Source organism: Ornithodoros turicata, chromosome 6, assembly GCF_037126465.1.
Source record: "Ornithodoros turicata isolate Travis chromosome 6, ASM3712646v1, whole genome shotgun sequence".
Taxonomy (NCBI): domain Eukaryota; kingdom Metazoa; phylum Arthropoda; class Arachnida; order Ixodida; family Argasidae; genus Ornithodoros; species Ornithodoros turicata.
In genome coordinates this window covers 50,976,461-50,993,260 of record NC_088206.1, presented here as the reverse complement: position 1 = coordinate 50,993,260, position 16,800 = coordinate 50,976,461, and the positions used below count along the sequence as shown (strand labels likewise).

Below are 16,800 nucleotides of genomic sequence, written 5' to 3'. Positions count from 1 at the left end.
AAACGCCTGCTCTGCTTCATGCAAGTGCTTTCCTTGCCCATGGAACAAGTGAGTGAGCACAATGACGTTGGCTGCACTGCCATGCACACTTCGCGCCGGAGTTGAGCATTCTCTACTTTCGGCACTGCGCTGGTTGATGACGTAGTACACACTGAACCACAATAAAGGTAATGCAGCATCCTAAAGCAGACCTGTTGCCACGCCACTCGGTTTTGTGCCTTTGAAGGCCTGCATTTCTCTATTTTTTAAAATTTCTTAACACATTTAGCGTGGGCAACCTGTATATATCACAAAGAGCATTGAGGTATTTTGGACTAACTTGACTACAAGAAGGTTTTCCTGGCACCAGATGAGAAAACCTCTGTGGTCATGAGCAGCCTTGTTGAGAACTTCAGCATGTAAGGCCAACAGCTTGAGGCAAGAGAGCAGGTGGTACAGTACGTCTGCATCTTCGTGCACAGCCATCTCCTGCAGTCGAAAGAGAATGTTTGTGATTTTGTACATCTTGGTTACATCCTCTTTGGATTTGAAGTGCCTGTAAGTACTATGCAGTTCAACTTGTTTGTCACAACACATATGACAAATTGTGATCACATCCAACATTCCTCTACAACATTTAGCATGTTAATGATGCTCACATTACCTCAGAATTCAATATGTAACCATGTGGTTGCATGTCAACTGTTTTCTCAACATACCCTGGGGAACTAGGGACATTGCATATGGGCGTGTTGGTTTTGAGCACACAAGAAAATACCTTTGTGGCGTCGTACAAACTGCTCAGACACATCATCCTCCATGAGGAACATTAAGTATGGAGTGTCATGCTGAGATTGTAGGCAAAATGTAGGCAAAATTAATCTGCGGACCAACCACATGGCATTCCTCACAATCATACCAGTGCTGCGAGGAAAAGCCCCAAAATATTATTATTATTACAAGAGGATGTTCTGGGACACAAAACAATGGAATAACAAAGGAGGACACATTTGTGCAAATAGATCGATGGTTTATAGGAAGCAAATGCTGCAAGACTACTCACATCAGCAAAATATAAGAAGAGGATGAGGCTTGCAAAAAAATAGAATTCATCCCACACTTTAAGCAGTTATTCTTCAAGTGCAATCAACCTTAAAAATTTCATTTCTGAGCTTGTGAACTGGCAACAGACTGGCCATCATCACAAACTTTCCTTCCACCTTAACGTGTAGGGGTTGTCTCTTAGTAACAAACAAAGGAAGGACCTGCAACTGCCATTTTTGTAACAAATCTCAAGCAATCACTAGGGCCTGACTTTCTCGGGTTTTATTTTTGGCCAAATTCGGGGGGTAAATATCGGGTGATATTTTTCATTTGAAAATTCGGGTGTATTCGGGTTAAATCCCGTTACGGCATATTCTGCCGTCAGGAATTCGGGTGTATTCGGGTGATTTTTTTTTGTGTAATAAAAATTTGTCTTAACATGGAACTAGTGTTTAGCAATGTTATCAAACCTTATTTTAATGCACGCTTATGAGTGTGCCACGCAACCCGGATGTTTTCGGGTAGATGCGGGTTTAACCCGAAAAAGTCAGGCCCTAGCAATCACTTGTGAGGATATTGCCATCTTCCCCTCACATATCACACAAACACACATCACATATTACAGGTAGCAGTAGTGTGAGATCATGTGACTTTGTATTCTGTTCTAGCACTTGCAGACAGTTTCCTGCCAAGCAAACCTCACCACACTCATCCAATCGTCTTGATTGGATGAGTGCGGTGAGCCCGAACTTTGCACAGAGAGGTTATGAGCGGGTTCATTTCCAGCAAAGATCAACACGACAGCAAACATTTTGAATATGATGCATGAAGTTCTTACTCTCAAGAGCCCATAGACAACTCGCAGTTGTGGAGGTAGTTCATCGATGGTAAACCTAAATTTCCCTTGGCTGGTGTGCCAGAAAGAAGTATCTTCAGCTGTTGGCTCAAGGGGCACTGCACGGTCATTTTCATCTACAAGTGTAGCCAAGGCCACTGTGCATTTGGCTTCAGCTGTTAATTTCAAATAATAAAGAATAATGCACGTGACATAGAATAACAGGAAAAGCAGCATCGCATATGACAACGTGCTACTTACGGACATCATCTTCAGTTAACGTGACTGCACGAGCAAAAGCAGTGACGACTTGCTCTGTGGGCATAATGGCAACTGTATCCAACTCTGCCGGACACTCTTGCACAGTTGCTGTTAACAAGGTGCATCCACTCTCAAGGGGTGCAGTTTCCTCTTTGGTAGTTTCTTCAGGAACCTCCTGAACAGGAGGGAAGGAACATCAGTGAAGAGACGACAGTCAGCCAAACTCCTTGGATGTTTACCTGAGTAGCCTGGAGCACATCTTTGCTTTGTGGAGTAGGGGGAGGAAAGGATCTGGTAGGACCCGTCAGAGTTGCCTTAGAAAACTCTTCCCTCAGCATTGGCTTCGGAGATATAGGAGGATGGTTGTTGCCCGATGGATCGGTAGGGACCTGTAGATAAATCAGTTTTTGTACAAAAGTTGAAAACATCCAAATGTTAGTAAAAATTCAAATGAACTTTGTAGAAAGAACAGGCTAAAGTCACTTGGAACAACAGCTCCCAAAACAGGTAATAAAGTTCTATTGCATGCCTACATCCGATTCTTGCATTACATTGCCGCAAACACTACCAAGGGCGTTCACAGAGTTTGTATTACTGCAATGGAGAAACAGAGAATCAACAATGATAGTCGAAGGGAGGTTTACTATTTCTCTACATATTCTCCACCCAACGCCAGACAACACTTCTGCCACTGATGAATGGGCTGTCAGAAGCCATTGTTGTAGCAGCATTGCCGCATTGCCAGAAGCATTGCCGCATTCTGCGTGTTCAGAAATTGGTCCACCTCCACAATCACATCTTCGTCCTCCTGGAAACGCTTTCTACGCAGTGGACCCTTCATACATGGAAAGAGGACGAAGACACTAGGTGCAAGGCCGGGAGAATATGGGGGATGAGGCAAAATTTCATAACTCGGGGAGGTCGCATGTCTCACCGTTTCCTGTGCAGAATGAGCCAGCACATTGTTGTGGAGCAGACCGACACCTTTTGTGAGCTTCCTGCAGAGCTTTGCCTTGATGGCTTCACAAAACTTCGTCAGGAGCTCACCATAATATTTTCCTGTAACAATTTGGCCCTTACCGGCATACTCTGTCAGGAGCACACCACAGCAGTCCCAAAACAGGCTGTGCAACACCCTCCCCAATGACACCACTGTCTTTGTGTTTTTTGGTGGTAGTGAGCTCACTTGCTGCCATTGTTTGCTTTGTGCTTTGTTCTATGGATCATAGTGGTGAACCTAGCACTCTCATAGTGACCAGTTGATCAAAAAAGTCGTAAGAATCGCTCTCTCGCACAGCTGCAATATTTCCGCGGCTGCTCCCTTTGAGGGTCCTTTTTGCATGAGTGTAAGCAACCGCGGGACCCAGCACGCGGTGACCTTCGTCATGGGCAGGTCATTGTGAAGAATATTGCTCATCAACCCAAGACTGGTGTGGACATGCTGCGCTATCGCCTGGACAGTGATCTGCGAACACGAGGGCCTCCACTTGCGTTGTAGTTGCTGGTTCTTCAGTGAACGGCGGCTGATCACTTCGCTCTTCATCTTCCAGGCCCCTTTGAACTCATTGAAAACATTTGCACCATTTAACCACAGGGTCATAGGTTGGGGCATTGTTCCCGTACACCGCCATAAGCTTAGCATAGATCTCCTCCGCATTCTTCCCTTTCAAATGCATAAAAAAGATCCCTGCAAGTGCTTCGACTCTCCCCACGGTCAGCGTCATTTTGGTTTTGGAACCCTAGCAGTGTTCTGCGGTACTATAGCACACGATGTCTATAGTGTTCCGAAAACACAGGCAAGTGCGCTTGTGTTGCAACATGTGCTGTACCGCTATTCCCATTTTTTGGCAGAGATAATATGAACTTTACGAACGCTCCTCGTACAATGCATGCCTGTGCAGATACAAAAAGCAGCATGACCTTGCAGGCGTGGTCCAATGTGCTGCCTGATGCAGCAGAGTCATGAGCTATCACTGCCCCTCTCTGCTGCATCATTGCTGCTGGACCTCACTCATTCTCTTATGGGCTGTAAAGTGTTGAGAGGTTTCTAGAGCACATGCAGATGAACGACTTTACTGGTTGGTCAGCAAAACATAACAAAAACAGAGAGCACACAGCACTTTGCCCTGTCACTGTTTTTGTCCATGTTTTGCTGACTAATCATTCAAGCATGTATCAACTACTCCATATCACTACAATTAAAAACTTCTCACATGCATTACAGGTCAGCTACCATTACTATTCCACTGCAAGAACATATTGTATTGTGTATTATTATTGTATTGTGTATTGTGTATTATTGTATTGTGTATTATTGTGTATTGTATTGTGTATTGTATATTATTGTGTATATAACGTATTGTGCCACCTGCTGCAGCCAGAAATGAAAAGCTTAGGGATGGGTTTCCGCTGCTCTTTTAAAAGGCTGACGATGCCGTTATGTCCTCCACTCTCGCAGCTTACCTCAAGGGAACATATTTTCTGTACTCCAGAGAAGGAAGGTTATATCAGTCGAGCCTGTTTAGGATATTGACAGGAAAGCAAATTTTGATTGTTATAACGGAGTTATGTATGAACTTTCGTGAAATTGCCGGAAGGGATCCTGTCAATGATGTAGAACGCTGCCAGCAGAATGCCACTGAACATGCCTGTTTGTTGAAAGCACAAAAACATCTTATCTAGGTCTAGATTGAAGCACTTTGGGTCACATTCCATGAGAGCTTCTCCAACTACAACATGACCACTAGTACCACATGAGGATCCGCCCTTCTTGACGTCAATGACAGTGTCCACTACTCATTGATCAGTGTCGTAGTCACATAAATCATAATTGCTGTGGTAAATTGTCCCGTATTTGTGTAGCGAAGCAGACATGAATAGACAACTTTACCAAGCTGCGTTGAATATCCTTATAGCATCTCCAATAAACCTGCACTGGAGTTGCTCCGAAACCAGCATGGTGCGCAGTGCTCCACACCAGTGGCGCCCATAGCAAGAGCAATATAGAAGATAAACTGCACCATGGTGGTGCTCGTAGCGATCGGCATCTAGTGTTTCATGGGGAATTTGAACAGTTCTGTTTTGTCGTTATCAAATACATTTAAACTATCGTGTCGCGTGCCCCAGTTCTGCTTCGCAACTGTGTTACGTAAATGAGACAGACGGACCGAGGCTCCAGATGACTAACCCCAACAAGCTTTAATCAACAAGTGCCCAGAATCCCAACTCGAGCCAGGCGCCGCACGCTCATCGCAATCCCATGCACCTGGTCGCCCATTGTCCTCCTCTAAGTTATGCAACACACTCCCGCGCCGACAGGGTGACCGCGTTGGCGGCGATCATATCTGTGCAGTGTCCAAGTGACGTCAGGTGGGGACGTGGCCGATCGAGGCAGGTGTCCTCACGGTCTGGGTTTACGAAGACTCGAAGACTTGCAATATTTCAATCGTCCGCGTCGTCGTCTGACGTGAAGACCCCAAAACATCCGAAACATCCTCGCGGTGCGGCACAGGGTGTGGTGTGCTGTACAGTAGTCCTTGGCGAACCGTCTGTGGTCTGTGGCTGGTGCCGCTGGGTCGCTGAGTGTCATAAAGGAGACCGATGCGGGTGTCTGCTGACTCGTGCAAACGTGGACGACTGTGGGCAAAGGTGTGGCTTCTAAAGCGCTGCCAAGGTCCTCCGCCGATTGCGGTTGAGCGTTGATTCTGCTGCCGACGTTCGACGACATTCTCCCTATCTTAGAGCTGGCTTCAAAATGAGCTGGAGGGATTATTTCTCTTTCAGCGAAGATCTGCGAAGATCGTTGGTGCCTTTGCACAACGTCGTGCGAATCACATTCGGAGTTTGACGATTTTTGTGCCATGTTCCTCGTGTGGACGGGAGGTAGGCCTTCCGACAACCTGGTTTGAACTAGCGAATCCTTACAGTCAGTGCAGTCTTTCCCTGGTCGCTTACTGCGGTTGCAGTCCTCTGGCAATACTTTTGCGTCACACTGACCCTCAGCGGTTTCCCGGTGTTCTGTGTTCGTGCTGTCCGTACGCTGCCATAGCCATTCCTCGAAAGATGCCTCAATGTTTGCTGTGAGGTCCGACTGGTGCGGATGGCGTGACATCGAGCGTTCTTGAATTGTGTCACTCTCTGTCGAATTTGAGTGACCTTCAATTGCGCAAGCTGGAGAAGCAGGAGGCTGGCTCACCGAGACTTGACTTCCGAGCTGACCAGCTGTAGTAAGATGAACTGTTCCGCTGGTCCACACAGTAAACGTCCCAGTAGGCAAGGTAGGCAAGAGAGCCAGGCGGAGTGCGCTTCTCGCTTTCGAAATTGCCAGTTCTATTTGCCATTCCTGCTCCAGTATATCTTGCAGTTCGTCATCGAATCTCTCATCACTTATCAAACCCATTACCTGGGCATCCAGCTTCGCAAGGGCTGCCTTCCCGGCAATCAGGCATCGGAGGTCTGCCTCAATTGCTGCCTTCGCTTTTACCGGTCGAGACAGAAGTACGGCGAGATGTTCGGTGGCACGGGTGACCCCGTCGCAGGTTCCTGCCCGAGTACGCAGTAGGCCGTCGAGTGCTTCGCTTGACATCCGGAACGCGGTCCGAATCCCGGGTTTCGGCACCAAAATATGTTACGTAAATGAGACAGACGGACCGAGGCTCCAGATGACTAACCCCAACAAGCTTTAACCAACAAGTGCCCAGAATCCCAACTCGAGCCAGGCGCCGCGCGCTCATCGCAATCCCATGCACCTGGTCGCCCATCGTCCTCCTCTAAGTTATGCAACACAACACGTGGTGACAACGCAAGAATGAAAGCTGTCGACGTTATTGTAGACTAAAGATCTCAAACACATGGCCTGCATGCAGGCAGCGATGAGCCATTCTGCGACCAGAGGGCCCTTGATCCCCGAACAGAAGGAAGCTGCCCTCTCAACAAAAATAATTGATAATTCAGAATGGAACAAGGTTTTAAGGCATTGCTTTAGCCTTGGCCTGGTGTAGTGCTGCCCTTGTCGATGTTAGGCAGCACATATGTATGTGGCACTTCTTGTGGTTCTTGAACCTCAACAAGTTACGGGCACAGCAACCTGGTTTTTGCTTGAACGTTTTTAAACTAACATTTGTTTACAAGCTTACAGAAGCAGCAGTCTCTCCGGATATCATCTGCCAGAAATTAGAAAGAACAGAGAGAGGTAGAGAGAAAAAAAATGGAGACTGAACACCTGTATACCAGGGTCACTGTAATTCGATTTTTAGGACTGATATTAAAGTTGCAAACCCGAAACCATCCACTGTCAACAAGGTCAGCTTACTGTATCACTCTGATTTTTTTATCGTTTTTTAAAACCTGAAACTATAAGCAAAGCCACTCTATATGTGTTAATAGGAAGTAATTTCAGTGCCCTCTCATAGCCACGGTTGCTTCGCCGCACCAACACGGAATTAAAAACAAATTTTCAGTGCTTCTGAGCATTGTCATAATCGGTTGTAAAAAAAAAGTGTATTTTTCTTAATCGTTTTTCATATTTCCAGTACCTCATCTGGAAAGTATCTTATTTGTATCATGGTGTGTCAAGTAATGAATTTTACACACAGCATCCGGATACACAATAACTACATCATTCCTGTTCTTTTTGTATATTTTACAGCGGTAGCTGTTAACGGGAAGGTCTCGGGAAATTGCTGTTGCTGTATCACAAAACCCTCCGCTTCTTCTCTCTTCTTCTTCTTCTGTCTGTTGACTGTCGGTTTCATTCATTTCATTTCATTTATTCTTTACATTGCATGTACAATGTGGGGCATCTGGAGCAAAAAGCTGCCGCATGCAGAGTTCAAATCGGTGATTCGGTGATGCAAAACAAGTTGAAATAATCTAAAGCTAATAAAAGCAGTTTTGACATACTCAGAGATGGGTACGTTGTCCCGGAAAGTGTACCGATTTTTCAGCGTTTCCTGTCCCGCTTTTGTCCCACTTTTAGTATTACAGTATTTTTGTCCCGCTAATCCCAGCTCTACACACCGCCACTCACTTCATAGATCTCAAGGCAGTACTCATCACTCTAAAGTAGTTGTGGATATATCAGCATTAAAAGTGTCAGCATTCACACACAACAGCTACCGCTGAAATTCGCGTTCCACAATTGTAACCGTCCTGTACGTATTTTTATCTTATGGTGCTGCAGGGTATATGGTAAACATGGTCATTTCTTGTCTGTGTGGATCTCTATGATGTGGCATAAGGTCAACGCGGCCCATGACTCAATCCGTGTTTGATGGCTGTTTGATGGTTAATGGCTGTTGTAGACAGAAGAAAACATCGGCTAATGATGGCACACCTGCAGCTCTGCACACTAACGAATGGTTAGTGCCGGCCTGTTAGTCCCGTTTTTGCAATATTGATCACTACAAATTTGATCACTTTAGTTGATCACTTTATGATGTACTCCCCAACTGATTCTCATGAACTATTGCCAAGACTTTGTCCTCTCTGCTGTCTGATGAGCTAGAAAGAAACTCCTGAACAGCCACCCCAAGCAGCACTGTCGTAACATACATCGAGCGCGATGCCATGTGCTGCATTTTGCCCGTCGCAACGCTTCTTGGGATTGCACTCCATCGCCAAGACGATTTTTTCGGTGCGTGTCGGGGCAGCTCAAGGGGCACCAAGCAGGTGCACTCCGTTAATCGAGGACACCCGGTATGCACTGGTGCGGTTTATCGAGGATGTGACACCGCACCCGGGCACACTGGTGCGCACCACTGCAGTATGTCGAGGCCCCTATTAATCAATACTATTACGAGACATACTGGATTTTTGACACCGACTGCAAATTCTGACTAATTCTGTGGCTCCTATAAGACCAAACTATCAGTCGGCAACTGTAATCTTCTTGTTCTTCACTTCATCAATACTTTGATTTGAAATTGAAAAGAAAAACCAGGCTCAACTACTCCAGACCAGAACACAATATAATTACTAAGGAGGAACAAAAAGAGAGAAGAGCAAAACGCATCCATAGGTAGGATACACGCACTGTATCGCTATTTACAACAGCATGGATGAGGAAGTGGATGCAGTCCTATACGACCAGGGGGCATGTACAGCTGTACGAAAATTCTGATCCAGTCTCATGATCCAGGGATCCACATTTAGAAATTCCAAAATCCTCAGATTGTAAAAACAGCTCAGGATTCTTAACCCTAAATGGAAGAGCTGACTGGAACCACCAACTTGATCGTAATATCGCAGTTACCGTTATATTGAAGATCGTAATAAATGGGCTCGACAAAAGGCAGAGCACTCATGGTGTGCAAAGGATATCGGCAATTTACACTTGATTGAATATTATTCCACATCATAGTAGAGCTAGGCGAAGCCTGGTCACTTTACCGCAAAGCAAAAGTGACTTTTGTTTTACATGAGGTGTTGCCATGAGGGGCCACTTGCTTTATGAATAGTTCCCTTCAGGTACACACGCACCCATGATTATAAGGAATGACAGTGTGACGGCCACCTACCGGAGAAGACGGCGACTACCGCAACAGCGGGCACGCGCTACATGCCGCAGAATAAACAGCTGGTCTCTGGGCTTCCTCTTGTGTGGCTGAATGCTAGTTAGCTCCCACAGTTGGTGGCCCGAACATTCGAACACCTCGGACTATTCAGCCTTCTTACCACCCTGAATTCTCCATCTTCCGCACCGAGCTTCCCAGGCCCACTCAACGTCATTCCCAGGAGGAAGCTGCCCTTTTTCCACCCGGCAACAGAGGCCACTCACCGCACGGCACACCACCACCATGCACAAATTCCACCTTCGGCAGCCATCGTCGTCAGCTCCACGACATCAGGTCAGCTTGGAAGGTTTGCACGCACAACACCTCATTACCACCGCATTACCATCACCTGCCGACCGTGACACCAGAGCCGCGTGCTCGCCAAGCGGTCGCGCTCGTCACAGCAGCCGACGTCACCCTGCCTGCAGCCGACGTCTCGGCAGCTCACCAGCGCGGCGAACAACGCCAGCCACGCGCAGCCAACACGGCTTCCAACCTCTCTTCACGGCCCCACAAACCTCGCAAACCTTCTGGTGCACATCGCCAAGGACCTCTCATGCCACTCATCGAGCGACTTTTCACGACCCCTTCAGCCCCACACCTGCCTTCCTGGACCACATCATGCTGCATCACCACCACCTTTCTGCGACATCACCTTTCGGAGCCTCCCACACGATTGCTGCTTTGCAGCCTTCCGCACAACTGCCTGCACAGCTCCTGCTACTGCTGCAACCTCCTCTTTTGCTCGCATTACCACAGCTGCCGCTGTGTCTGGGTGGGGGAGTATCTGTGGCGGCCACCTACCGGAGAAGAAGACGACTACCGCAACGGCGAGCACGCGCTACGTGCCCGCAGAATAAACAGTTGGTCTCTGGGCTTCCTCCCGTGTGGCTGGATGCTAGTTAGCTCCCACAGTCTATGCAATTTTACCCACACCTAAAAATATTCCATAAACGCAGCAAATCTTCATTTATCACACTCTGTGCATGTGGTACGAAGGTGATGAGGATCGTGTTCTTACGTCAGCCATAGCAACTTCCATGACGGGGCAGAAGAACTGTGTTAGAGACAGCACCAACTGGTACCAAATGGCATTCATTTCGCACAAGGGACACGAGGGACTGCTGGGACTGCTGCTTTCGTAGCACTGGTGTTGGCGCACCCTTGGTGTCTTCACCATTGCGTACACCAGCGTCAATGTTTCTCGTGCCTCCTGGGTGTTGAGGCCCCTGTGTGCTGAAACCTCCTGCAGTTCCAGCTGGAATCACAAGTTAACTCATGTCAGTCAGCACGAAGTCAGATTTTGCTACCATAAATAGTGCTTCTGTTTCTAGAACTGAAGAATCTACAGTGTAATCAGCATTCCCATTTCCACACTGTTTCGGGTACCAGTTCCTGTTTTGTTTCCAGGAGTCATTTTCTGCTTATATTTCGTAATATAGTGTTGGCATGGAGACAAAGGTAGCCGAAAGGGGAAGAACGGCAGAGTCACCTATTTTGTACCTGTATAGGCAGCTGGATCAAGGCAATAAACATGTTAGCCTCTCATGTGTTGCGATCAATCACGTTTTCACAGCACCATAACCTAAACGATGAGTTATTTCAGCAACACCACTCGTTGTGGCATGGCTGATAAAGATTAATAATTTACGATAAAGAGGAGCAATAAGGCCATTCCAACTTAATTAATGGATAACTACTGACAAGATCATTGGTGTCATTGACGGGATGCAACAACTGATAAGGAGTTGCTGATAAGGGCTGATAAGCAAGGACTAACTGATACAGTTTGATATGAGCTGTTGTGCACTGGTGGACTGGGCATGAGGGTTCACTTTGCGATAGCAGATCGATGATGCTACTAACTGGTAAGGAAATGATAAACAAGGTATCATATTCAGATCAGAGTTAAGTGCTGAAACATGTAGACCGACAACCAACAGTCGAACCTGCGCATAACGACCTCTCATACAATAGCGAGTTTTACCCTGTATTCACACGAGTGAGTTTTCTGCCGGCTGACGCTCAGGCGGCAGGGAACGTCACCGCTCTATGGTGCCACATGACCGGCGCTCTTTGCCACGTCACCACTTTCTGATCTCCAGAGCGGCAGTCGGAGGCAGCCGGATATCTTGTCCTCTCGGCACAGATTCTGACGACAGACGGCGTCTGCTGCCGGCAGAAGGAGAAGGTGACGCAATGGATACTTATCGCATTTGCTTTTTATTTCATCAGGATTGTTCTGTATGTGTCCCATACAACGGCATTCACTGTACTATGGCCAATTCTGAATTGGAACGCCAACAATGCTTGGCTTTACCGCGAAAGTGGAGTAAATGACACACCGACGCAGCAGCTTCGGAACAATTATGCAATGCATAGATAGATGCCTACAATGTAGTGTTGCATAGGAAGCCTTTTCTCTACGTGAGACGAAACAGACACGGAATACAAAGCATGAATTTTATAAACGCGGATATTTCTTTCGGTGGGCATACTTTGACTAAGCATAATCGTTCACTTGCACGTTTCCAATACATGTATAAAAACATAATAATTGGAAGCTACTCCTCCTACCGAAAGAAAAATAAAAATTGATTTGATTTAATTAAATTTAATTAATTATTGACTACCTGTAGCTCGACATCACAGCTTCATCGGCAGTCCATCACTTGTCGGCACGCTGTCGCGCCTACACTGATGCTCAGCATTGAGATACACTTCATTAGTGGAAAATAAAACCCAATGTGACAACGTCTATTCTCAAAATACTCCGACAGGCATTTGGGTCGTCCACAGGGAGATTTGTGTTAATGCTGTTTTACATTCCATAGCGCTTCTTCGGAATCTATTCTTTGGCCCGTATCTTGTCCCGTTTCTCATATGAATGCATTCTGAATCATCCACAAGGAGCCCAAGCGCAATAAGTTTTTTATTTCATTGGTCCATCCTACGCTAGACACAAACGATATGCAAGTGCGAATACAGAAGGAATCCGAAAACTGACGGCCGCCGGGAAAATGACTCGTGTGAATGATAGAGAACGAGCGGGCGTCTTCAGACGCGTAGTGACCTTGTTTATCTCGGATATCCTCTCACTCCTTCCCGACTTGCTGCCGGCAGAAAACTCACTCGCGTGAATACAGGGTTAGTTGGCCACTTCTGCTCCTCCGATAACTTTCCGACTCAGCTTTCCGCAAAGTGCGCATGCGTAAGCTGAGTCGCAGATCTCCATCGTCCACGAAAAATATCGGAGTCCCACTGATTCCGAATTTATCGTACCCATAACACTGGTTTGGATGCTTTGTATTCTTTGGAGCCAATCATTTCGTGCTCTGGCGACGGGTTGTTCACATCACTCAGTTCGGCGTGCCAGCTTCGAGTAAACGATGGCGTCTCAACCGAAGTAACGTAAAGTGCAATAGCCACGAACGTTAAAATCGCAGTCATAGATGAACATCAGCTTGGAACAAAGATGACGCCCATCGACTAGAAGTACGACCCTCTCCAGTCGACAGTTTCAACGATTCTAAATGCTGAAGAGAAAGTGCGAAGCCACTGGTGATGGCGCAAGTGCGAAATGCAAGAGAATCCGGAAGCACATGTATATGAGTGGCATGTCGTCGACCGAATGTTCTTCAACATCAACACAGCAAAGGGAAGACAAAGTTCCTGATTTTAAAGCAGGGAAGGGTAACGGTAATGGTAACGGAAACAGAAATGGTATATTACCGAAACTGGAGATGGCAACGATAACGGCAACGGAAACGCATACCACGGTCCTCCATTACCAGAAACAGAAACAGAAACAAAATTATCGTCCGGTACTGAATTCGGGTAATGGCTATTACTGTGGTGCGATGACATTTCAGTGACTTTTTATGTTATTTTTGTATTTCGAGGACTCCATTCCCTGTAATGCTCTAAACACTACACGAGAGCATGGAAACAAAGCGCAATACTGGATATCGAGGGTGCATCCCTCGCTTACCTACTCGTGATATTACCTACCTACATGACATCAAGACATGAGACTTGCACAGGATACACTCTACGCACTCTACTCCACCATAGCACGAGGATGACAGCCTATTATTTTTTACTTTTTTTTTTTTACTTTCTTCATTTCACTGTGGCTATGGCAGTATTGTTTATTACTGAGAGCGTCCGCCTATGACATAAAATTACTTGTATAGTGTGTACGCGTGACACCGAAGCAGCACTTGGGCAAAACAGGGTGCTGACAGAGCTGGACGGGCTGTCCTCCCGCAGCTCTGTAACAGCCGTTCCGTTACCGGAAACGGTAACAGAAACGTAACAGAAATGAAATCGAAAAGCTGCAATCAAAAACGGATAACAAAAACGAAAATATAGCAGTAACAAAAATGGAAACGGTAACGAAAATACGTCGGTTACCCTTCACTGTTTTAAAGTAACACTGCTGATGGCTGTAAAGTTTCTCTACGTGACATAGCACGAGGTGCACCGACGACCATCACGAACGGGTTCAAGCGGGTTTCGTTACGGTGCCCAAGGATGATCATGCGCCCGATGTTGACGCAGTGAGAGGGCAAGACAACACTGAATTTATTGATGACGAAACCCGATGCAGTAGAAACAGGCCACGAACTCAAACTCACGTGTCACTGTTGGGAGACTACGTGAGCATAAATAGCAATGTGTTTCCGAAGCGGAGACCAATGACGCCATTGTTAAGGCCGGGGTTTTCCGCGATCGGAATTCGTCGCAGAATCCTTCATTCGGCACGGAATTTCACTGAATCCCTTATTTTTAGGGGTGTGTGGATGTTAGAGTTCTCGCATTCGAATCAAATATCAATCACTCGGAGTATTTCATTCGCGAATCGAACACCCAATATTCGGATTTCCGAATATCCGACTATTCGCATAATATACACGACACCTTCACGAAAGTGGGCAGGTGAAGCCTGCTTTACGAATTGCCCATGCTGCAGGATCAACACAGACAGATTGTAGTTTAGCTTAAGGTAACGTTAGCTCAAGTTTATTGTGCATACTCCGCCTAAGGAAGGGGCGGCGTCCCTCCTGTGTGCAGTTTAGCAGTGGCAGTGGGGGATTTTGATTTGATGTTTGGGAGTTTGCCTTTAAAGACAAATAATGCCAACAGCCCAGGAACAAAAGGTGTCCTAAAGATGTAACTTCCACGGGGCATGTATTGTAAGCTCCTTCCTATAATCTTCGTATAAAGTTCCTATAAACTCTGTAGATGCCGAAATATCTTTCGGTAGGTATAAAATGATTGCAGGCGACAGACGGCATTCTTTGTCAGAGGCGAACACAAGATATCATGTATGTAATGCTGAGCCCCAACAATGCTTTGAAACTGTAATTTTATAAAATATTTTTTGTTCCCACATTATCCAAGAAAGTAAAGTGTTTCCCATTTCAAGCAGCTGTTGACTGCTTGCTTCGGAACATCGCGGAATTTACAAGTCGGTGCCGCAGAATTTTGAATTTGCCGCAGCAGAAAACCAGGGGCCTTAGCCATTGTTCGCAAAGTTCAAATGGGTGAAATTGCTGATCATGACACATCTGATGAAGGTGACCACGCATTTCACACAATCGACGTTTTGAGGAATTTCATTACGCAACACAACCCCCCCGCACAGTACATTATGCAGTTGGATGTACCTTAGTGTGATGCTGTGTAGTTCAGCAACTACCAGAAGCACTAACGAAGCGCTAACTGCGTGTCCGTCGTCCTTGTGTTTTTAGCGCTTTTATTCCGCCATGCCTTAGCAACAGGCCCAATCTGAAGTTTTAAGTACCAGAAGCAGTCAGAACTCTGTTTTAAATAAAATATAATTTTTTTCCAGTTTTTATCGTAGCATCTGTCTTTCGCATCGCTAGTGGAATAATGCACACTGCGCAACTTCCGTAGCTAGGCGCTCATTTATGTCAGCCCTCCTACAGTCATATCCTTTGTGTAACGATCAAATTCGCAATAACCGACAACATCGTTATACGCAGGTTTTACTATATTGCTGTACCTTATCAGTAGCTCATTTCCAGGGCCAGGCAGTTATCCTTATTAGCAGTCCTTATCACTCTGCTGTTCCCTACCAGTACGTAGTTATCAGGCAGCAGGTTTTCCCACTTTTCCCCAATGATAGCATGGCACCTTGTTCATAAGTTCCTTACCAGTAAGTAAACTTATCAGTCTGCCAGACTTTATCAGTTGCCAGCACTCAGCGAACCATTTTGTCCAGTTCACCAGGCTACTGCAACTGCTGTAAAGTCACTTTTTCAGTTTTCCTCTGGTTAGGAGCCCTTATCAGCAACCCCTCAACAGTTGACACATCCCCATTGTCTCATCCATAACACCAATAACATTGTCAGTTGTTATCGGTCAACTATGTTGGAATGGGCTTATTGGTTTCCTCTATGGCTAATTATCAATCCTTATCACTCTATAGCTCCTTATCAGTAACTGGAATCAACTGGTCAGTTCCTATCAACCAGTCAACTCCAAACCACATGGAACTTAGCATTTCAGGTGTTATCAGTCAGTATACCATTATAAGTAAACTAGCTCATAGAGTGGACTCCTCTTAAAAGGAACTCCAAGGGAATGGAAATATTGTTTCATTATACAACTTTATTTCAAGATAATCAATTTCCACTACTGTGAGTAGCAAGGACAAAAAAGAGTTAATGGCTGCTCTCTTCACATTTTACAACTGTTCTTTTTTTTTTTTTTTTACAGAATATGCATGCGTGCCTGAGGCTTGGAAAAAAGTTCATGCACACCTCAATCGTCTACACTGGGATTTCCTCAGTGAAATGGAACTTCTTAGAAACCCATGAAGAGTGATACCAGCAGCAAACAATAAGGAAACAACAACTAATAAGCTCATGTGATTACTCATACACTAATTGACCTATAGTGTTTCATGTCTCTCCTTAATTATTATAATAATTACCGTATTACCGCACATTTCCCGGCATGCCGGAATAAACCGAGGTTGACCAGCATGCCGGGAAAACCCGTATTTTCCTGCATGCCGGGAAATACCACACTCAATAGTACAATGCTTCCGGAGACTGGGGCTCCGGGGGTTATGCATGGTTCAATGACAGCCACAAG

General features: G+C 46.0%; 1 protein-coding gene across 1 annotated transcript in view; it reads right to left on the bottom strand.

Annotated features, from left to right (window-relative positions):
• Positions 1 to 16,800, bottom strand: part of LOC135396678 (protein unc-79 homolog) — a 206,547-nt gene that overhangs the window by 112,704 nt on the left and 77,043 nt on the right. The window contains exons 21-25 of the mRNA XM_064627777.1: positions 10,694 to 10,930; positions 2,359 to 2,508; positions 2,120 to 2,294; positions 1,862 to 2,034; positions 320 to 468 (exon numbers count right to left, since the gene is read on the bottom strand). Coding sequence (XP_064483847.1) covers positions 320 to 468; positions 1,862 to 2,034; positions 2,120 to 2,294; positions 2,359 to 2,508; positions 10,694 to 10,930 — 884 coding nt within the window. The remainder of the gene's footprint in view (positions 1 to 319; positions 469 to 1,861; positions 2,035 to 2,119; positions 2,295 to 2,358; positions 2,509 to 10,693; positions 10,931 to 16,800) is intronic.